At 41.6% G+C, this 23,571-nt stretch overlaps 1 protein-coding gene across 9 annotated transcripts in view; it reads left to right on the plus strand.

The window, feature by feature from the left end:
• SSH2 (slingshot protein phosphatase 2) overlaps window positions 1-23,571 on the plus strand; it is a 255,468-nt gene that overhangs the window by 221,465 nt on the left and 10,432 nt on the right. For all 9 annotated transcript variants that reach the window (XM_057536268.1, XM_057536271.1, XM_057536265.1 and 6 more), the window contains 3 exons: window positions 6,536-6,582; window positions 11,284-11,430; window positions 14,789-14,989. In XM_057536268.1, the coding sequence (XP_057392251.1) occupies window positions 6,536-6,582; window positions 11,284-11,430; window positions 14,789-14,989 (395 nt within the window). The remainder of the gene's footprint in view (window positions 1-6,535; window positions 6,583-11,283; window positions 11,431-14,788; window positions 14,990-23,571) is intronic.

Here is a 23,571-nt window from a genome sequence, read left to right on the forward strand (position 1 = left end):
AGATGTTTATTTGGAAAGGTGTCCAGCTGATATGGAGAAGAAAAGTATAGAGCGTAGTTTAAAGAAAGTCTGCAGCCAGAAGCCAGGATTGATTGGTTGGAAGCCAGGGTATTTCCAGAAAAAGCAGTTCTTCCACACCCTTAAAGAGTGTACTACTTCTCTGAGCTGGAAGCCTTTGCCAACCAAATCTCGTATCAGCAGCTCTCCTGGAGGCTGTCCGGTTTGGCTGAGAAAATGCTAGATGTGAACAGAGAGCCTTTGCAGAAAGGCAGGCAGCATTCTTAGTTAAACTAGGGAAACACAGTAATATTGGACAGGCAACCAGTAATGTTGTTTGTGAATGAGAAAGAAGTCAGAATTTTACTGCTGATTGTTATCTTTTTCAAGATTTGACATTACAAATCCTTTTAAAATAGAGTTTTGGTTTCAAAGAAAAATTAAGTCTCATATTCATGATTTTTGCCCCTCAACTGGAGATGTGTAGCATAAACTTTTTAGAAGAAAAAGTTATCGATCCTGTGCCTGGCTGCCACAGTAAAGTGACTCACAGCATTGAGGCTGTAGGTATGGTATGATAAAGATTTGGACAGGGATACCAATCCTTGAAGATTATGTCGAGTTGTATGATCTTCGCAGAACCCCCAGTACAGTCGTCCTTCTTTGCCATAAATGTGCTCTCCTCTTCTATTTTGCTTGGAACTTTTGGACCCCAACAAGGTTCTTTCCTAAGGATAACATTTTTTTTTTTTTTTTACTTCAGGCAATTTTAGTTTTCATCCCAATTTGGAACTTACAGAATTCTTCCCTTTTTTTGGGGAGGTGGGGGTGGGGTATAGCCGATTAACAATGTTGTGATAGTTTCAGGTGCACAGCAAAGCAACTCAGCCATACATATACATGTATCCATTCCCTCCCAGACTCCTACATAACTTTGAGCAGAGTTAGGCCCCTGTGCTATACAGTAGGTCCTTGTTGGGTATCCACCTTAAATATAGCAGTGCATACATGTTGATCCCAAACTCCCTAACTATCCTTTCCCTGCACCCTTCCCCCCTGGTAACCATAAGTTCGTTCTCTAAGTCTATGAGTCTGTTTCTGTTTTGTAAATGAGTTCATTTGTATCATTTCTTTTTAGATTCTGCGTATAAGGGATATCATATATTTCTCTTTCTCTTTCTGACTTACTTCACTCAGTATGACAATCTCTGGGTCCATCCATGTTGCTGCAAATGGCATTATTTCATCCTTTTAATGGATGAATAATATTCCATTGTATATATGAACCACATCTTCTTTATCCATTCCTCTGTCAATGGACATTTAGGTTGCTTCCATGTCTTGGCTATTGTAAACAGTGCTGCAGTGAACACTGGGGTGCATGTACTAAGGATAACATTTTAAAAGAAATCAGTCACTTCAGTCTTTGGGCCAGAGTACAGTGTAGGTGAGCCAGAGTGAAAGGTGGAAGTGAACTTATTTAAAAACTGTAGGAGCGGGACTTCCCTGGTGGCGCAGTGGTTAGGAATCTGCCTGCCAATGCAGGGGACGTGGGTTCGATCCCTGGTCCGGGAAGATCCCACATGCCGCGGAGCAACTAAACCGGTGCGCCACAACTACTGAGCCTGCGTGCCACAACTACTGAAGCCCACGTGCCTAGAGCCCGTGCTCCTCAACAAGAGAAGCCACTGCAATGAGAAGCCTGCCCACTGCAACGAAGAGTAGCCCCCACTCGCTGCAACTAGAGAAAGCCCACGCGCAGCAACGAAGACCCATCGCAGCCAAAAATAAATAAATTTTTTAAAAAATGTATTACAGTATAGTTTCAAGATTTCATTTTATACGTCCATACAATTAAAATATGCTTTGCATAATTACATAGAACTTACCAAAAACCCCCATGGAATTATGTCACTGCCTGAGAAGCATGGAGGAAAAAAAAAAGAGATTGAGTCTGTTGAGGACCCCAAGGGGGCTAATATGCATGGCATTTGTCTTGAGAACAGAAAAGTAATTACACCATGTTGATTCCAGTTCTTTCAGGTTGAACCTGAAACAGCCCTAAGCAGAGCCCAAGTCACTTTATATGGGCTTCACTGAGTCAGTAGCTGATGGCGTTTAATTTACTTTGTTTCTGGATATGTGTCATTTCAGATTGTCAGTTTGAAGTTTCTCTGGACAGGTAGATGAAAACCGTGGACTTTTACCATCACATCAGGGTTATTTCCATCTAGCTGTACAGAATTCCACAGAGGATTTAGATTTCTAAATTAAGGAGTGAGGTGGTCACATTTCCCTGGCTCCAATTTAGCCACTCAACCCTTATTGCTTGGCTTCTGTCTCCTTGAAAGTCCTTTTTTTTTTTTTTGTAACAATTCTTACCTCTTTCTTTGGTATGGGAGCCAGTTTTCTAAGTTTGAGCACAGTCTTCAGAACCTCTTATATTTTTTTTAAAGCAAGTCGGGTGAGCCCTGGTCTGTAGAAAAGATCAGTCATCCATCACTTACTGACTATTTTCCTAAATGTAGTTCAGCACAGCATCCTTGAGATCTCCTAGTTCGATGGCCAAATTACAGATCACTTGTAATACGAAGATAGTGCTTACATAACACTTGACAATTTTCAGAGTGCTTCATTTACTTATCTCATTTGATGATTTATTCAACAAGCATTTGTTGATCCTCTTTGTTGTGTCTGGCATGAGGCTAGATATTTGTGCAGTCTGATCTAATTCCATAAGGAGGGAGTGATGACCATATCAAGATAGATACTCATAGAAGGCCAGTGGAATAAGGTTACAAAGGTGACCTCTGGATTAGACAATTAGAAGAGGTCATTAGCAAGAGTGATGAGGGCAGAAACCACAGTGCTGTGGGTTGAGATACACGGGAAATGAGGAATTTTAGAAAGTGAGTATTAGATTGTATTTCTATGAATCTTGGCCATGAAAGGAAAAGGAAAAGGACAGTGTCCAGAGGAGGATTTAGGATGGAGAGAGGGTTTTCCATTTTAATATGAAAGAAATGGGAGGTGGGGTGGGAGATGTTGGCTTATAAACAATAGAAACTTATTACAGTTCTGGAGAGGCTGGAAGTCTTGAGACCAGTGTGCCTGCATGGTCGGGTGAGGGCCCTCTTCCAGGTCACAGACTTCTCTTTGTATTCTTACATGGCGAAAGGAATGGGGAGAAACTTTATATTTGTAGTTTGAGGGGAACCTATCCATTAGATTCCTAGGACTAGGATGGGAGGAGTGTTTCATTTTACAGATAAGGAAAGTGAAGACAGAGAGGTTAAGCAGTTTGCCCAAGGTCCCCCAGTCAGAGGGGGAGTTGGGACTTGAACCTGAGTCTTCTAAAGCTAAATTCCACTTAATGCATTATTCTGAAAGAGATAAATTCTTATTTTTAAATGTTTGCCTTTTCAAAAGACATGAACAGATAGCTCAAAGACAGAAAATGGACCTGAAACGTTGAAGAGTTGCTCACTTTTACGCTTAACAGAAATGCAAATTAAAATTACACTGAGATAACATTTCATGCCTATCAGTTTGGAAAAGATTCAAAAGCTTAACCACACATTTTGTTGGCAAGTCTATGGGGAAAGTGGCACTGTGATGTGGAGTGGGTCTGAGGATATATTGTAAAGTGAAGAAAGCAAAGAACAAAAAAAGCATATGTAGTAAAGTACTTTTGTGTAAGTCAGAGTGGTAAGTATATATTTGCTTTTTTTTTTCAAAATACAACATAGGTAGAATAAGCCACAAACTAATAAAAAACGGTTACCCATGGGAATTGAGGAGATGGGGGTGGGAGTGAGACTTCAAGTTTACTTTTTAATAAACTTTTGACTTTCAATATCATAAAAGTCTTGTATATTCAAAAAAATGGAAAACATGGAAGAAAAAACACACTCTAAAACTGAATATAAACAGGAGCAAATGAACCCAAATATATATCAAATTGATAACCTCACAGAAAGAAATTAATTCAAATAACTTAAGCATAATACTCTGATTGTACCCCTTAGTGGGATATAATAAGGAAAAAAAAAGAAATGCAAAGAAAATTTGGACTTAATATTTTTGTTATTGGTTTTGGTATTGGTGTAATAATGTTAAAACTATTTTGTAAGTAGAGTAAATGAGTTGTTGGGAACCAAAGTTCTCACCGTGGAGTAAGGAGATATAAACAGTGTGGGAGAGGCAAGAAAGAAAGGAAGAACCTTGTGGTGTTGAATTAATTTCAGTTGAAGGTACCAGTATAAACTCAGTATTTTTTCAGAAATATTTCCTAGATCTGACCACTGAAAAGTTTTAGAAACAATGACACCCAGTAGTTAGGAGCATACCTAATTAATGCCCAGATCTTGGTTACAAAATATCATTCTTCACTAAAAGAAACCAGGGCTTCTTGGGGAACTGGCTGATTGTACTCACAAAGTGAATCCGGAACAACGTTTTGTACCACAAAGCATGGATGCGCTCAAAGACTAATGGAATCATATCAAAAGGAACCTGTTTGAAGAGATTCCCACTGGCCAAATTCTGGACAATCTGCATGTCCAGAAAAAAAGATGGTAATGGATTATAACATTCTAAATACAAAAAGAATTCAAGAGTCCATAGTGACACTTCAGTAAAGGGTGTGATGATTGATTAGGTGAGACTCTTTTACAGAAGAATGCCAGCTAACTTGCAGAAGGAATGATGGAATTAGAAAATTACCGTTTTGTAACCTCCAGTAGAATAATTCATTTGGGCAAGATCGGCAATTGATGCTGAAATCATAGGGCAAAAAGATTATTTTGGCTTTCACACGGCTTCAAAGATTACTATGGACTACTAATTAATTTCAAAGGAACCTTTACAATAGAGGGATGTGGCAGACACAAAGGTATCTACCAAGAATTCAAACTCAGTCTGACATCATGGGACAAACTGACATTATGTGCCTCATGATTTGATGCAGTATGAAGTACACAATATCTCCCTTGTAATATTCTTTTTTTATATAAATTTATTTATTTTATTTATTTATTTTTGGCTGTGTTGGGTCTTCGTTGCTGTGCGCGGGCTTTTTCTAGTTGTGGTGAGCAGGGGCTACTCTTCGTTGTGGTGCACGGGCTTCTCATTGTGGTGGCTTCTCTTGTTGCAGAGCATGGGCTCTAGGGCACATGGGCTTCAGCAGTCGTGGCACGCAGGCTCTAGAGCGCAGGCTCAGTAGTTGTGGCGCACAGACTTAGTTGCTCCGCGGCATGTGGGATCTTCCCAGACCAGGGCTTGAACCCGTGTCCCCTGCGTTGGCAGGCGGATTCTTAAGCACTGTGCCGCCAGGGAAGCCCTCCCTTGTCATATTCTTGCCAGGAGTGTTTGACCTGAATCTAATCATCAGGAAACAATCAGATAAATCCAGGTTGTGGGGAGCTCTCCAGTATTACAGACCTGCAGTCTACAAAAATGTCAATATCATGAAAGACAAAAAGTAAAGGCACAGGGGTGGACTGTTCTAGATTAAAGACATGGCAACTAAATGCACAGTATGATTCTTGATTGAATGAATATAAAGGACATTTTGAGGGCAATTTTTAAAATTCACATATAGATGATGTATTAGATTATTATTGTATTAATGTTATCTTTCTTGGTTGCAAAAATGGAATTATATAGGAGAATATTCTTGTTCTTAGATGATACATGATCAAGTACTGAAGTGTCATGATGCTCAAGTTACTTAAATGGTTCAGATAAAAAAAAAATATGATGTATGTAGAAAGAAAGGGAAGGAGAGCAAGAAAGCAAATATGGCAAAATATTAACAATTGATGTATCTTGCAGATAATCTATAGAAACATTTTCCTTTAAATTTTGCACATCATGTTTCCCTCATTTGTTTGACTATTTCACTCTCTCCCCCTATAGACATACACACACACCGTACCATCCCAACTTCTTAGATGCAACATAATGCACTAGAAAAAGTGGGGGTTTTAAAATGAAATCCAGTTTTAATTCATAATAATGCCACTCTGTTCATTTAAGAATACCTGCCAGGTGCCAGGCACTGTGCAGGAGTTTCCATAGAGAACAAGAGACCTGGTTGCTGCCCTCAAGAAGCTTGTATTATAGTGGAGGAGAAAGGTAGTAAATAAGCACATAAATAAATATACAAGTAAAAATAGTGATGCATGCTACTGATAAAATAGACTACTATAAACAAGAGTGACAGACGACATTTAACTTAGATTGGAGAGTGGTCAAAGAAACCTTTCCAGCAATGTGATCTTGAGCAAATATTATCTGAATTCTATAAGGGTTGGTTTTCATATCTCTAAAAAATGAAGGTAACTTTCTTACTCTATCATTTGTGGAAACTGAATATGATAGCATATAAAGTACCTGGCACATAGAGAGGAAACTTGGTAGATGTTATTGGCCTTCTTTTTAGAAACTCTGTTTCTTCCCTCACAGGGCTCCTTTTCAAGTATTGTATTTGGTTCATTGGCTAATACTCTCTAACCTTGTCTTTTTGGTTCCACAGGGCTCGGAATGGAATGCCTCTAACTTAGAGGATTTACAGAACCGAGGGTAAGCACACAGAGCAATTGCTGACACCCCCATGTCGCAGAAATCACTGTTCTATCTTTACATTTTCCCGTCAGAGAGGTGTCAGTGAGTAACTTTAAGCTTAAGAGTTGCTTCCAGTTGATTCTTACTGGGTGTAATTTAATAAAAATTAAAATGGCTATTCTCCCACTGTTTCATCCCCCCACCTCTGAAGAAAGATCAACTGTTTCAGTGGAAAGGCTTTCAGAAACAAGTGTGCAAGCCTTTCATGCTGTTTAAAACCAAATCTAGTTATTGACTCCCTTTTTTTTTTTTTTTAAGAGCAGTTTAAGGTTCACAGCAAAATTGAGGGGAAGGTACAGAGAATTCCCATATACTCCCTGCCCCACACATGCATAGTCTCCCCCATTCTCAACATCCCCACCGGAGAGGTACATTTTTTACAACTGATGAACCTACATTGACACCTCGTAATCATCTGAAGTCCATAGTTCATGTTACAGTTCACTCTTAGTGCTGTACATTCTATGGCTTTGGACAAATGTATAATGACCATGTGTCCATCACAATGGCATCATACAGAGTATTTTCAGTGCCCTAAAAATCCTCTGTGCTCTGTCCATTTATTCCCCACCCCTACCCCCTGGCAACCACTGATCTTTTTACTGTCTCTCTAGACTTTGGTTCCTATTTTTATGTAAGAGTACACAGAACTGCATATGCTGGGTTCACAGGTCTTTATTAAACATTTATTGAGCAACTTCTGTAGGCCAAGCACAGTGCTAGATGCTAGGGATCCAAAGAAAAATAAGACTCAGTTCCTATCCTTTTATAGTAAGGTGCACGAAGACTAAGTAGGTTATAAATATAAAAGAGACAGTGTAAAATTGAACAAGAAGACTGACCTTGTAGTAAGAAATGTGTTCCTAAGCGGCATGGTTATGAGTTTGATTGAAGCAACTGAGACCACAGTGAACATTCAGCAAGCAAAAAGCTGCCATTCTTCCCTTTTCACTTCTTAGCTAATGCCTAAATCTTTCATTGAACTCGGCCTTAGGAGGTCAGATCATTCCAGTAAGAGAAGAGAAAATCATGTCTGGAAATTGGCCATTCTAACTCTTCATTTTGGACAGAGATAAGACCTACTGAGACTCAAGAGATAGTGATGACTCCCTGACTGGTTTCTGGCTGCCTGTTTTCTCAGCTACAAGTCAGCCTTCTGGTTATCTTTAACATGATTAGATGCATACTTCCTACTTTTCCCTCAGAAGAAAGGAAGCCAAGTGATTATACAAAGAGTTCTTGTGGCGGGGGGGGGGGGGGGGGGGGGGGGGGGGGGGATGGAAATCTGGTTACTTAATATTAAGGTATGAAAATAAATAGAACTTGGAAAATTTAAGTTGATAAGGATTGAATCAGAAGTTCTTGAAAGCAGAGACCATATCTTAGTTTTGTGTGACACATACCTAGCTCAGAGCCTTATATCAAAAGGGTGCCCGGTAAATGTGAAGGAATGATAGAAAAATTGACAGAATGTGACCTGCAGGAAACTAGCACCTGATACAGTGTTTAATATGAAATCTGAGATTTGATAGAGCACTGCCTGCCAAATGCATTAGAATCACTTCATGCATATATTCACTTTGACTTTTGACTTATATCCCCAGCTGGAGATGAGACCTATTTATCTCATTTACTACTTACAATGCTAAATTATAGAACACAGAAAAAAGACAAGAATGGTTAGATGCTCAGACATCTACTTAGATCTTATTTCTTAAATTCACTGGTGCTTAAACTTTAATGGATGAAGGATTTCACAGGTGGCACAGTGGTTAAGAATCCACCTGCCAATGCAGGGGACACGGGTTCGAGCCCTGGTCCAGGAAGATCCCACCTGCTGTGGAGCAACTAAACTAAGCCCGTGCACCACAACTACTGAGCCTGCGCTCTAGAGCCCACAAGCCACAACTGCTGAACCCGCGTGCCACGACTACTGAAACCCTCGCGCCTAGAGCCCATGCTCCGCAACGAGAAGCCACTGCAATGAGACGTCCTTGCACCGCAAGGAAGAGTATCCCCCGCTCCCCGCAACTAGAGAAAGCCCGTGCGCAGCAACAAAGACCCAACACAGCCAAAAATAAATAAATAAAAATTAAATAAATTTATTAAAAAAAAAAACTTCAATGGATCAAGAATTATAGTTCAGGGATCTGTACACAAAACGTGTATTGCCCCCTGTGGATGATTTAAGGGATTTTTCAAGTGTAATTTTGACAATAAGGCCATTTTCTCCCAATCCACTGACTTTAGAACTCCCAAGTAAAATGCTATTCCTTACAAAGCATTGTAAGGAATAGCTTACAATGAAGTGTAAGAATGACAAAGAAGTTGCAGGGAGTGCCATTTCCAATTGGTAGTGGCTGACTAGACTTCTGTAATGAAAAAGATTGGGAAACCCTGTCCTGCTATAATCTATTACTGAAGTATGGGATTGGGGATGGGAAGGTTGTTCATTTTTATTTTAAATGAAATAAGAGGAAGTGTGCTTGCCTTTTTTTCTGACAGTTTTGAGATATAATTCACATATATCGTTCACCCTTTTAAAATGTGTTCTTCAGTGGTTTTTAGTATATTCACAGAGCTGTGCAACAATCAATTCAGAACATTTTTTTCCAACCCAAAAGGAAAGCCTGTACCCTTTAGCAGTCACCCCCATTTCCCTTCCTCCCTTCAGCTCCTAGAAACTACTAGCCTACTTTCTGTCTCTATAGATTTGCCTATTCTGGACATTTCATTTATATGAAATTATACAATATGTAGTCTTTTAAGCATGGTTTATTTCACTTAACATTGTATTTTCAAGGTTTATCAATGTTGTACTATGTATTAGTACTTCATTCCTTTTTTATTGCCAAATAATATTCCATTATATGGAGATATATATACACATCACATTTTATTTGCCCATTCATCATTTGATGGGCCTTTGGGTTGTTTCCACTTTTTGGCTATTATGAATACTCTTACGACCATTCATGTGTGAATCTTTGGGTGGACATATGTTGTCATTTTCTCTTCAGTTTATGCGTAGGAGAGGACTTACGGGGTCATATGGTGGTAACCTTTTGGGGAACTGCTGGAGTGTTTTCCACAGGTGCATGTTGCTTGCTTTTTCTTAATTTTTTTTTTTTTGGCCGCACCGCACGGCATGTGGGATCCTAGTTCCCCGACCAGGGAATCGAACCCTCGCCCCCTGCAGTGGAAGCACCGAGTCTTAACCACTGGACCACCAGGGAAGCCCAGCTTGCTTTTTAAATTAAAAAGAAAAAATCCTTTCTAGTAATGGACTTTGATGCTAAGTTAAAACAGATTCAAACCGTGTCCCAGAAAAATTTTGGTTGCTTGACCTTAACCACAGAATTCATTAGCTTGGCTCTCCCTTTTTGTAGTCATTTCTCTGACTTCAGTGATTGGGTTTGTAGAACCCCACGTGTGCTTCTGAGAAGGAAGCAGCTTCTACAGAGGGAAATGAGTGAGTCTGCACTGTGTTGTTGGAGTTGACAACAGTGATGTCTAAGTCCACACAGCACTGAGAAAAGATAATCCTTTGGCAGATTAAACCGAAGCATTTATTGAGATTGCACAGTGAGAGAGATAGCAAAAGAAATTTTTGATACAGAAACCATTTTCTGCAAGCCTGGGAGAACTCTCAGACACATCTGCTGCCATAGCAGCCAGGAATGCAGCCTAGAGAGTTAAGAGAGCTTTGAGTCCAGCTTTCCTCTGACCCTCCCAGCCTGGCCTCACTTGCCTTCATGTAGTTTAAGGAGAGTAATAGAGCAAAACCTGACAACCTGGCATTTAGAAAGATAGGAGGGAATGTTTCCTTCTATTTTTCTTTTCTTAAGGTACACGTTAATAGTCTGATTTAATATAGATGACCTCCAAAAAATAAATTTTGTTGCTGGTAATTTTAGTGACTGCAGAGAAATTGTCAGATCATGGGCCTCAAGTTGATTCTTTGGAGTAAAATGCAAGGCATATTTTCAAAAGACTCTGAAAGATGAGATTGTATAACTAAACACAAACTGGAAATGGAATATAGATGTTGAACTTGGTAGACAGCTTTTCTCTCAGTAACTCCCTGGTACCCAGGTATGCCCAGGACCCTGTTATACAATTTCTGTATTAAATAAGGATAGCCTCTTAGGGTTTTTTTTTTTTTTTTTAGCTTTCTTCAATATTTTAGTATTTAATTTCAGCCTCAGGAATAAACAAGTTTGTTTTTTATTTATTTTTATTTTTGGCTGCGTTGGGTCTTCGTTGCTGTGCACAGGCTTTCTCTAGTTGCGGTGAGCGGGGGCTACTCTTGGTTGCGGTGCGTGGGCTTCTCATTGTGGTGGCTTCTCTTGTTGTGGAGCACGGGCTCTAGGCGTGTGGGCTTCCGTAGTTGCGGCTCTCGGGCTCAGTAGTTGTGGCTTGTGGGCTCTAGAGCGCAGGCTCAGTAGTTGTGGCGCATGAGCTTATTTGCTTCGCGGCATGCGGGATCTTCCCAGACCAGGGCTCGAACCCGTGTCCCCTGCATTGGCAGGCGGGTTCTTAACCACGGCGCCACCAGGGAAGCCCAGGAGTAAGCAAGTTTTAAATAAGAAAAACAGTGCTGGGAATTGGATTTCGCCTGAGTAGCAGGGCTCATATTCTCCGTTGGTTTCCTCACAGGGTGCGATATATCTTGAATGTCACTCGAGAGATAGATAACTTCTTCCCAGGAGTCTTTGAGTATCACAACATTCGGGTATATGATGAAGAGGCAACGGATCTCCTGGCTTACTGGAATGACACTTACAAATTCATCTCTAAAGCAAAGTGAGTAATGGTCCCACACACACGTTCTGACCCCTCTTCCTTGTGCACCACACATGGTTGGGGTCTGAAAGCTGTAGATAACCTACTGATGATACTCAGAGGAAAGGAAGTAAAGAAAAAAAAGGAGACTGAGATCTCTTAATACTAGGAAAAAGATGACTAGTGACTTAATACTTTTGCTTTAAGTACATGAAGCCCCTGGAAGATGATCTCATGTTGGCTATTTCCGTTGAGCACAAAATTAGAGAAAATAAACTCAAGCTGCAGTGAAAGAAATAGAAATGAGAGAAGGAAGAAATTCTGAAATAGAGAAGAAATTCTGAATGAGAGAAGGAAGAATTCTTAAGTTACCAATGGGGACACTTGGAAGTTATAGAATAGAAATTATTCCAGACAGGTGGAACACTTGATCCTGCTCTCTGGAGACAAGGAGAGAAACAGTAGGCTTTGGAAATCTTTTCCCATTCTTTTACTTTACTTTTATGATACTCTAAATAGTGAAATTTTTCTCTGGCCCTTCTGTTGTTGTCTTCCTTAAATTAATTGGTCCTTTTAGTGAAACAATTCCATAGTATTAATTTAGTGTTTAGTATTAGTATTAATATATCAACACTGATTTTTTTAAGTCCCTGGGGATTTCTTTGCCAGTCCTATTTATCCCTTCAATAGAAAAAACCATCAGTAAGCATGTTGGCCACATTCCCTCCGCAGGTGGGGTGACCCTCAGAGCCTCCCTGGCAGATGAGAGAGAAAAGACCCAGGCCCTCAGCAGTGAAAGCGTGGAGTCCTAACCACTGGACCGCCAGGGAATTCCCACTTCTGTTTTTAAAGTCCTCCTTCAAGAATGATACCACACCTCACTTAAGGACCTTCATGGTCAGGAAATGCTTCCTCTTAGGTGTCCTGAATCCCCATACTCCAGCTCTGAGCCCATTCTCTCAGTCTCTAACCAGTACCTGAAAGACTGTTTTATACTGTTGAAGCTTCTGCCACTCATGGCATGCTTCCTATGTGCCATGTACCTTACACATATTCTCTCCTCTACGTTCCAGAACCCAGAGAGGCATATGCTGTCTTCCTTCTGTACAAAAGAGGACAGACTGCAGAGATGAGGTTCAGAGATATTAACTAACTAGTGGTTGAGACAGGACTTGAACCTAAGATCATGTCTCATTTCAGTCCATCAAATATATGGGAATAGTCTAGTTCCTTAAGGAAAGGGGACTGGAAAAGACTAGGCAAGTTGTCAGGGTTACAGCCAAAGAGGCTAGAGATCAAGGCGAGGCCCCAGTCCTAGTGAAGAGAAAGACTTGATTTCAGCAGGGCTGGGGTTAGAGGGAGATGTGTGAGGCACCCACATTACATTTACTGAGAGGCACGTACTCTCCATGTCCTGCAAGTATAGGTCAGCGTCTCAGAGTGAGTGCCTCCCCTTAAGTGGCAGCCTGGGCATCTCATGTGTTTCACCCTAATCAGGGCCCTGGCGGTCCAGTGGTTAGGACTCCACACTTTCAGGGCCACTCTACCTACACGTGGGTGAGTTTAGGATTCCTAATGTGATGCTGGGCTTAATCTGGACAATCTAGCACTTGAAGTGAGGGGGTGGGGTGGGCCCTGAACCTGAAAGGTGAAATTGGGCTAGGTGAGAACTAACTGCAGATCCTTCATTACCTGAGTTAGAAGCCATCCACTGAAAAAGCCCAGTTCAAAATGAAGAAATGTTTTCATAGGAGTGGATTTCATAATTGTATTTTTCTTAAGATTGTCCAAGTTTGAGCACCTTCCGTGCCTGCAGGCATAGACCTGAAATCCGATGTATTAGAGTTGTCAGAGCTTGATGGGAGAATATAGAGCCCATGTCTGAACTTCCATCTGAGTCACTGTGACTTGGCTTTGCCAACTGTAGTCTAAGTGAAAACTCTGTGGTGCCGTAAGCAAAACAAACGTGTCCTAGTCACTTGGGATCACCTAAGCATACAGAGACGCCTATGCGCACCAGCCATAGGACACTAAAATTTTACCTTTCTTCTGAGACTGTTTCAGTTATTCCAGACCATTCTCTCCATTCCCATAGCTTATCTGGCTGGCCCTCTCATTTTGGCACTTAACCTTATGCCTCCTTGCATTGGTGCTTAACTCATTCATGTGTGTCTGTCTCCAGCAGAAGGATTATAAGCTTCTGGAAGGAAGCTTGTCTCCTGTAATACAGTGAGTGAGTGGATGAATAGATTTCCCCTGTTAGCTGACATGTACATTTTTTAATTTATTGGAATAACCACTTGGGAGGGATTCCAGCCCACATACACTAGTGATAAGAGTAACTGTTCTTTTTTCCAGATTTTAAAATGTTGTTCCTACTTACAACTGACAGATCTAATCAGGAGATCCATAAGTTTGTTCATACATTTAGCAAATATTTGAAGGCTTACTCTGGGCCAGACACTGTGTTATTAGCAGAATTAGCATAGCTGAGTAATGCTCAGATCCAAGGTAATGAGCTCTGGCATAAGACTGAGGAGTTTTGTTTGTTTGTTTGTTTGTTTGTGTCACTTTATGGTGACTTTGTTTTCTCTTTCTTCCACCCCATATAAAAACACAAAAACAGCTAGTTATTCATTCCACCCTCCTTGCTGAGAAAGCCATGTGGTGCATCACATGGTCCCATCCAGCGCCACGGGTTATATAGCCAGTCCCTAGACAGAACACGGGTGGTGGTGTTGTAAAAAGTAATATCCAGGGCTACATCTGAGTAAAGAGGAGAGTTAGTTTCATTTGGTTTGTGCTTTCCTCCCGGGACAGAACTCTTACTGGAACTGGAACTGGAAGCAACTCACAACATTTGGGTAAATTAGATGAATCACTGCCACACCTGTAATTCAATAGCATGCCAGCCGTCAACATGCCCCTGGGGCTGAGAGGACTGGCCTCCAGCCACACACAAAATGGGGTCCAGTCTCTAAATAGAAAATTTTCCTTCTGTGCTCTTGACCAACTGTCATTGCAATTACGATTTTGAATTTTAATTGTCTACTTCTCCCAATGAGTCCTACCCTTTAGGGAAAAACTGTTACTTATTTTTGCATCCCAGACCTTGCACATTGTCTCAAACATGGTAAATGCCTGATAAATGTTTGCTGAATGAACTAGAGAGGCTTAATATTAACACTGAATATCGTTTGAGTGCACCAGAATTGCCCCACACATTTGATTAGAGGTGCACACAAGTGCACTAAGGTGGGGTGAATTGCAAAGCAAGAAAATGGAAAGGCCAGACAGGAGACGTGGACACATTCAGAACCTAGCTTTTAAAGTGTACTCACTATTGTGTTTTCCTCCTTACCTCAATCCCCCAAACTAGGAAACACGGATCTAAATGCCTTGTGCACTGCAAAATGGGGGTGAGTCGCTCAGCCTCCACTGTGATTGCCTATGCGATGAAGGAGTATGGCTGGAATCTGGACCGAGCCTATGACTACGTGAAGGAAAGACGAACAGTGACCAAGCCCAACCCCAGCTTCATGAGACAGCTGGAAGAGTACCAGGGGATCTTGCTGGCAAGGTGAGTCCTTAATTGACTTTCTCAGATTTTCCCTCCTTTATGCTCCCCTGGGCACAGTGAAGTGTCCTTCTCTGCAGCTAGTTCTCACCTAATTTAAGTGTGTGATAGGATTTGAAAACTGAAACCTCTATCCATCTAGTTTTTAAAAATTAAGTACCAGTATTTAAGATTAGCATGGAAGATTAGGCATTTAATCTAAACTAAAGACATTAAACTAAAGGGTGGAAATACTGTTCCCTTATTTCAGATCTCAATTAGGTGCAGATTTTAATAAATACTTCTCAACATCTTCTAAGGCCAGATGCAGCTGCCTTATCAAAATGGGTACTGATTGCTCCCAGGGTAGTGCTAGCTGAAATTCTTAGAAATTTTTTGGCCCATTTTTTTTTTTTTTGGCCGCATGGCATGTGGGATCTTAGTTCCCCAACCAGGGATCAAACCCGCACCCCCTGCAGTGGAGGTGCAGAGTCTTAACCACTGGATTGCCAGGGAAGTCCCTGGCCCATTCTCTTAAAACAAGTACCTGCTGCTGCTTTGGCCATTTTTTTTTTTTTTTTTCAGTGCTTGGTTTCACTGAACCTTCAACAGTAATTCTGGTCATGTGACAAATCTGTAGAATTGGGATATATATAACCCATTTGAGGTATGAAGAGGCTTCCCAGAAATAGCTCTCTTGTTTTCTTTTTTAAGATCTTTTAATCTGATTTTATATATATATGTTTTGCAGAAATGCAGAAAATTACAAAGGGAGAAATCATTTAGAAACTCAATAACCACAGACAGCAGTTGACATTATCTTACCTATTTCTCTAGGTCTTACTCTTATCACATATATTGATGGATTTTTTTTTTTTCCCACAAAACCTGTTCTTCAGCCTTACTTCTTCACCCAGTATTAGGTCTTTTTTTTTTTTTTTAACTGTAGCAGCGTTTATTGAGCACTTACACTGCACTTAACTGCCACTGTTCCTTTTTTTCCCCTAGCTTTATTGAGATACAGTTGATGCACAACATTGCATAAGTTTAAGGTGTCCAATGTATTGATTTCATACATTTACATATTGCAAACTGATTAACACTGTAGCATTAGCTAACACCTCCGTCCCCTGACATAACTGCCGTTTCTTTTTTGTGGTAAGACTATTTAAGATCTCTCTTAGCAACATTCAAGTACATGATTCAGTATTATTAGCTGTAATTGCCATGCTGTACATTAAATCCCCAGAACTTTATAATCTCATAACTGGAAATTTGTACCCTTTGACCAACATCTCCCCATTTCCCTCAACAACCCCACCTACCCCCTGGTAACCACCACTCTACTCTGTTTCTCCGAGTTTGGCATTTTTAGATTCCATGTATAAGAGATACCGTACAGTATTTGTCTTTCTCTGTCTACCCAGTACTAGGTCTTGAACGTCTTCCTGTATCAATAAGAACTGGCTGTTTCAACAATAATTTGGTAATTGGTTATAAAATGAGTAATTTCACTACATTATTTTTATTACCCCTTTGGTGGTGAAAGCCACCTTTAGCTGATCTCAGGAAAAAGATTCAGTTTACTCTCTTAGTAAACTGAATTCAAGGATCAACTTCCTGAGATGCCACATGCTGTAATTCCGTGAAGTGCTATATTTTGCTTTGTTTTTCCATGTAGGCACATTCTAGGTGGTTTTGTTAGGGTGAAGGCACTGCTGCCTAGAAGCAGTCGGGGCTGATGCCAGAGTTTGACTCCAGTGAGTCTCATGACTTGGTCTCGACTCTTGAGTCTGGGCTGTGTTTCCCCTGAACAAAATGGTAAATAGCCTTCCAGCCTAACCAGGCAAAGGGACCACCCTCCCACCGCCGAAGTACTGTGAAAATGTGGCCACACAGCATAGCATCACGGTTTCCACCAAAAAACCCCTCCCATTTACTCAGTACTTGGCATGATTTCATCTGAGCCATTCTCTTAGGAGGCTGGGAGGATACTGAAGTCTCCTCCACTTAAAAAGAATTTATAGGTCTTTGGGGCCAGATTTTGATGACATTTTTAGATTACATCAGAAGGTAGGACAGAGCAGTTCTTTTTGGCACAAGAGAGAGGCATCTGAGGGTTGGATGAGACACAAATACTGTATATTCCCAGACACACACATGACGGATATTAGGCAGTGTCCTCACGTGACCCGTTGAGAGGAAGGATACTGTGTGTCCTGCCAATTTCAGTATTTATTCTGGAATCCCAGGCAAGCTGTTGGGTTGGGGTGTTTTTTTTTTTTGTTTTTTCTTTTAGCGTATGTAGTTTTTCTTAGATGTTAAAGGTATTTCAGAAAAATCTTAGATGAGGATAAGAAGGGCAACATAAACCCACAAGTCACCCTGCCTCTTCCCTTTCCCTTTTGGTTCCATCCTGCCTTCCTGGTCTTGATTCACGGAGGGAGGGGCAAGCCCTGGGGAGTGAGAAAACCACAGAATTTGAGTCAGTAGATGTGGTTTCCGTTCCTGGTTCACCCCCTTGCTGCAACTTTGAGAAGTTAATTCACAGTTCTGCTCCTCACCTGACCCCATCTATAAAATGAAAATCAGGAGACCTAGCTCACAGAGTTATTGTAAATAAAAGTGTGTATAATGTATATTATGTACTCTTAAGGGTTATTCAGATATGGTTCTCATCAAGCCCCTCCTGCAAGGCTACCCAGAGAACACACATGCATGTGCCATTCTGTTCCTCCAGCCACTGCCTCCCGCCACCAACAGACACACTAACTGTGTTAGAAACTGGAAGGGAAGTGTCCTGGAATTTTCTGTATTGTGATGTTTCCTGAATTTTAAAAACTAAAATCTAGTGCTGGGGGTGTCACTTAGGCTGCTTTCAGCTGCGAGTAATAGAATATCTTCATCAACTGGGATTTCAGCAAGAAGCAGCACACTCAGATTATATGGAGAAGACTTTATAAAGGGACTGTTTACAAAGGTGTAGGACTGTAGTGGAATCAAGGAACTTATATCAGCAGAGCTGTTTGGTAATAGCTCCTGGGCCCAGAGAGGGATGGTGCAGTTACTACAACCTGGAAGGAGACTCCTGGAGAAAAGGCACCTTCAGAGAGGAGCAGTAGCCTTCAGTCAAGGGACACAGCCAGTCAGAGTGGCCCTGTGAAGAAGGAGCTACAGTACTAGAGGCCTGCCTTCACTCTCCTCCCTCCAGTCTCCTGCTGGGGCTCCCCATTAGCCAAACCCTGTGGAAGTCCGAAGACAAGGGGACCAGTGGAGGTGGTTCTTACGTCAGTCTCCAGGGCAGAGAGCGGGGCAGGAAGGCTGAAGAGTGGATCTGCAGGAGCCAGCACCCAGCTATAGGTAGTTAAAAAGTTGGACCATTTACCTTCTTTTGTAGCAAGAAGCACCGAAGTAGACTGTAATGGGCTCGGGGATGTAATCAGGGACTTTGGTGCTCTCATCTTCCTGCTCTACTTTCTGTTCTCCCTTCCTTAGTTAATAGCTTGGTCCTTGAATTTGCCTCATGATTGCCAGATATCTGCCACATTTCTAGGCATCTACATGTAAATTCCACAGCGTCTGGCTGAAAGAATGGGCATTTCAATTAGAGGAGAAGACTTTTCCCAGAAGCTCCCCAATAGACTGCCACCCACCCACCCCACCCCCACAGGACCACTGACCAGGACTGGGTCATATTCTTAAAACTAATCACTGGGTAGGAAAATAGAATTTCCTGGACTGGTTAAAACAAATTCACACTCACTCTCTGGTGCTAGGGAAGTGCCACATTCCCTGAAACTGTGGGGCAGTGAACAGTCAAACCAAATCAGGCCTCTGCCAGTAAGGAAAAAGAGTGGGAGTGCCTCTTGGGTATATAGCTGTTAGGGTCTGCAATCTATGATGTGTTGTCAAGAAACAGCACTTGTAGGCTACCTGCCAGGCTGACTGCCGAGTAGATTGGGCCTTGCAGACTCTTGCCCATCCCTAAAGTACTGCTCCAGGGTCTGTCTGCTTAGAAGAGCAAAGAAGGAGAAGCCCCAGATTCCTGTGACAGTCTGAAGCTCTGTCAAGCCTTGCAGCTTAAGTCACCAAGAGAGGAAAGTCCTTGGGAAAATCCCACTCATTGTATTTGCAAAGAAATTCCATTTCTTCTTCAGGTGCTTAGATACTTTGTATTTCATATCTTCTCCCAGAAAGCACATGGTGGTTTTCCCAGAGAGATAGAGCTCTGATCCTGGCATTGTCAAGCACCATTGGTTGTCCAGAGTGGCACTGGGTGCTTAACTTGAGGTGGCAGCCCTTTGTTTGAGGGTATTAGCTTGGTACTTTGACCTCTTGGTAGAAGAGAAGTTTAACAAAGTGACTCTAGGCCCCTGTAGTGATTTATGAATTGGTTACAGTCTCTTAATCAGAATGTGAGAGGGTGGACCAAATAGTGACAGCCCCTCTGAAATACAAGGGACTTTTTGCATCTTTTAGTAGGTCTTTAAGCCTGAGGGAGGCTAATATTTAATAGTCTCCTTTAGACCTAAAAGTGAGGGTATCATAAAGGCACTGATACTGTTCATATCTAATTTTATTTTTTCTGTTTTTATAGCTGGGGGATGGGAGTGAGGGCAGGAGGAGGGGTGGGTATGTGTGTGTGTGTGTGTGTGTGTGTGTGTGTGTGTGTGTGTGTGTGTTGAAACCCTCCATTAAACTACCAGCAACGCTGTTTGTTATTCTGGAGTTGGATCGTTTAGATATCTGGCAGATTTATGTTCCATTAGACAAGTTCAGATTTCGTGCATCTGCGAGCTGGACCATGTGTCTGAGATATTAGGTTCCAGTGTATAAGGGGCAAGGAAGAAAAACTGGGTGGTGGCCAGGGAGAGTTCATGACACATGTCCTCATAGATGTTAGTTTTGATTCTTTGAATGTCCCTGTCACCAGGGCCAGAGGAGACAGAGCTGTCTTTCAGCCTGGCTTTGCTGGTGAAGACATTGAAGTCTAGTTAGCTGGTACACAATGGTCAGCCAGCAGCAGGAGGGAACCCGAGAATGAGAGGACATGGATTCCTGGTCAGGTGACAGCCAATCACAAGTAAGGTTTAAAGGATTTTCTTAACAGCTTTTCAGTGAAATAATCTTAAAGTATTTAGGACCATGCACAGCGCAGAAAATGCTCAATTGTTGATGCTTCTTCTCTTCCTTCTCCTCTTCTCTACAGGCTGCCTAATGCCCTAAGAAGTAACCATAAATAGTTTGATTTTACTACAACTGATACTCCATTTTTAGCAGTATTTTCCTCTATGTAATTTTCTCAGAGTTGGTACTTTACCAAACATAGAACAATAAGAAAGAAAGTGGAGGCAAGAGAATGGGACATCCTATGCATCCTGTCATTTAGCTTTCCTTCTTGCTCATTTACTAAGTAAAAGGCCAAATTCTTACCCAGAATGGCCCAGTCATCTCATGTGTGTCAGTGTGTTTATGTGAATCCAAATTCAGGTCAGAGGCCACTCAAGGAGGACAAGAACCTGAGACTTGGTTGCATCATCCAGGCCACAAACCAACTCTGAAGTTCTTTTTGGCACTGGCTGCCTACCTGGAATAGGTCGGGGGAGTCAGCTGAATATAAACATAAACAGTTTAAAACAACAAATATGATCTAATGTCTTACACCTATTCCTACCAGTGACGGAGCCTTAGAATAAACTGGCTTGAGAAAAGGCTTCATTGGGAGACAGTTTGGTGTTACCAAGTAAAACTAACGATGCACATATGCCTTGTGACCCACCTTTTTCCCCCTCCTATATTTAACACCTTTGTGAAACCAAAGTGTGCACCAGGCACAAGAATGTCCATGGCAGTGTTGTTCGTAATAGCTAAAACTGCTTATCAACAGAGCGGATGAATGATAAATTGTGGCATATTCACTACACTCTATGAAATTACAGCTACACACATCGATGAGTCTTAAAACATGTTAGGCATAAAAAGTTGTAGAAGAATACATACAGTATGATTTCATTTATGTAAAATTCAAAACATGCAAACTAAGCTATATATTGTTAGAACAAAACATACGATGACACAATAAGGAAAAGGGAGGGAATGATAAGCACAAAATTCAGGTGATTGGTTACTAATGCCTGCACTGGGAGGAGAAGGGGGAATCAGGAAGGGCCACATGGAATAGCAGTGCTTCACGTGCTGTGGTAATGAGTATCACGACTATGGCAGAGAGCCGCCTACCACTCTCCCTGCAGGTTTTACTGCAAAAATGAAAAAGGAAGCAGAATGACTTATTTTTGGATTGGGATTTTTCTTTCTCCTTTACAAGAGGTGTCAGTTTAATTCCAGAGCCCTGACCCAATATTTTCTGATGAATATCTTCCCCAAGAAGAGAAGGAAATCCCTGCTGGGTAAAGCAGCTATGATGTCAGCTACTTTCTCTGAGACTTGCACTGTTGGTGCCTATTAGCATAACATCAGTCTCTCGTTCCCTCTCAATTTATTAGTGATTTACAGGCAGTTTTTTAAAAACATACTTTGGAGGGTTCTCAGGATCCTGAAAATTTCCCATCTGCCTGTTGTCTGATGAGATAAGCTGTTCTTTACTATTAGGGTGAGAACAGCTACTCCCTGAGATATCTTCCCAGTGATTTGCATCACAGGACTTGTCCTGCCTTGGTGGGTGGTGGCTGAGAGGACTTGGTGCAGGTTTGAACCTCCTCATGATAGGTGAGGGATAGAAATTGGAGAACACAGTCCTATTTAGGTCAGGAAACAGGGTGTCTAGACAAAAAAGAAAAAGCTTTAAGGGGAGCACATTGGCACCCGTTGGTCACAAAGTACAGTTCGGGCCCACCTATCCCACCAGTCAGCTTGCCCCTCCCCACAGCCACTCACTCATTTGGGGTGTGTGATACGTTGTCTCCTCCTAGGGGTGGCTGGAGCTCGTGCAGCTTGGAAAGGGGGAAAACCCCACCTTACACCCAGCTACTTGATTATATAGCTTGTCTTCATAAACAAATTGACCTGCGCCCTACCCAGAAAAGCCCCCTTCTGCTGGGCAGGCCTGAGTCAGAGAGAGCCCCACCCAAGCAGCAGTCAGGCAGGGGAGCTGAGAGCAGGTGCAGAGTTGAGCACAAACAGGGGTTCACATTAGTGCAGGCGTGTGACTCGGCAGAGATTCACAGGCAGCCAAGGCAGGTATGGCCCTGAGCCCAGGGTAAGTTGTTCTGAGCTGTTTCCATTCCACCCTGCGGCGAGGTAGCTCTTCATCAGCTTGTAAGTCATGGAAACCATACCCCCAAATGCCACATTTAGCGACCTGTTCCCTGGGCAGGTGATCCTGCCCAGCCACAGGGCCACCTTTCTCTTTTTCATTGGAGCTTTGAGAACTGTGCTTCCTTGTTAGAGTGTGGTTTGAAATGAGATCTCATCGGACCTTCTCTCCATAAAATCAGCCAAAGGATGGATGTGTGCATATAGTCTTTTTGGCCCACCTGCTTTTCCAGGGGTCACTTTAGCTTGATGCTTTTTATCCACAGATCCTTATGAAAGGGCCTGTACTTTACGCTTATCCTCTTCCGTTCTGTTACCAACCTTTTTCTCCAGATTTACTAGCCTCATCTTTGCTTTCTCTTTTTTTTTGGCTGCGCTGCATGTCTTGCAGTATCTTAGTTCCCAAACCAGGGATTAAACCCGGGGCCATGGCAGTGAAAGCACTAAGCCCTAACCACTGGAACACCAGGGAACTCCCTCATCCTTGCTTTCTAATTCAAGAAAGATTACCATGCTCCTCACACTTCCACATCAGTGATTAATCCTATATCAGCTCTTTATCCCAATTATGAGAACTTATAATGGGCTCCAATTGATTATTTCTCTTTGTATTACTTGGATGCTGTTTTGTTTTTTTTCCCCCAGTTATTAATATTAATCAAGCTCATTTTTTTAATTCAAAAATTATAGACATACTACAGAGTGTAGAATGTAAAGCCCTCCCCAAAAGTAAAAGCCCTGCCTTCCTTGAAAGAAACACTGTTACCAGTTTGGTGATGTTCCTCTAGATATTTTCCTATACTTATTCTAGTATGGGAACTGACTATTCCAAGTGTGTTCAACATGCTTTTCACTTAATAGTGTACCTTGAACATCATTCTACTAAAATACTTGACTGGTGTTTTTTTTAAACTTTTTAAAAAATATTTATTTATTTATTTTGTCTGCACTGGGTCTTAGTTGTGGCACACGGGATCTTTTAGCTGCGGCATGAGGACACTCTTAGTTGCGGCATGTGGGATCTAATTCCCTGACCAGGGATCGAACCCAGGCCGCCTGCATTGGGAGTGCAGAGTCTTACCCACTGGATCACCAGGGAAGTCCCCTTGACTGTTTTTAATAGCCTCATATAAGTGTATGGACTCTAATTTAAATAAATTTTTTTTGGTGTTGCAGTATTACAGTAAACATCCTTATATGTATAGCTTTGTGCACTTATGTAGTAGTATTTCTCCAAGTAAAAATTTTAAAGGGAGAGTTGCTGTTTAAAGGGTTAGATTTTGAGAGCTATTGCCGGATTTCATTCTTTAAAATTCTACAGTTCACACTCCTAT

This window comes from Balaenoptera acutorostrata, chromosome 20, assembly GCF_949987535.1.
Source record: "Balaenoptera acutorostrata chromosome 20, mBalAcu1.1, whole genome shotgun sequence".
Classification (NCBI taxonomy): domain Eukaryota; kingdom Metazoa; phylum Chordata; class Mammalia; order Artiodactyla; family Balaenopteridae; genus Balaenoptera; species Balaenoptera acutorostrata.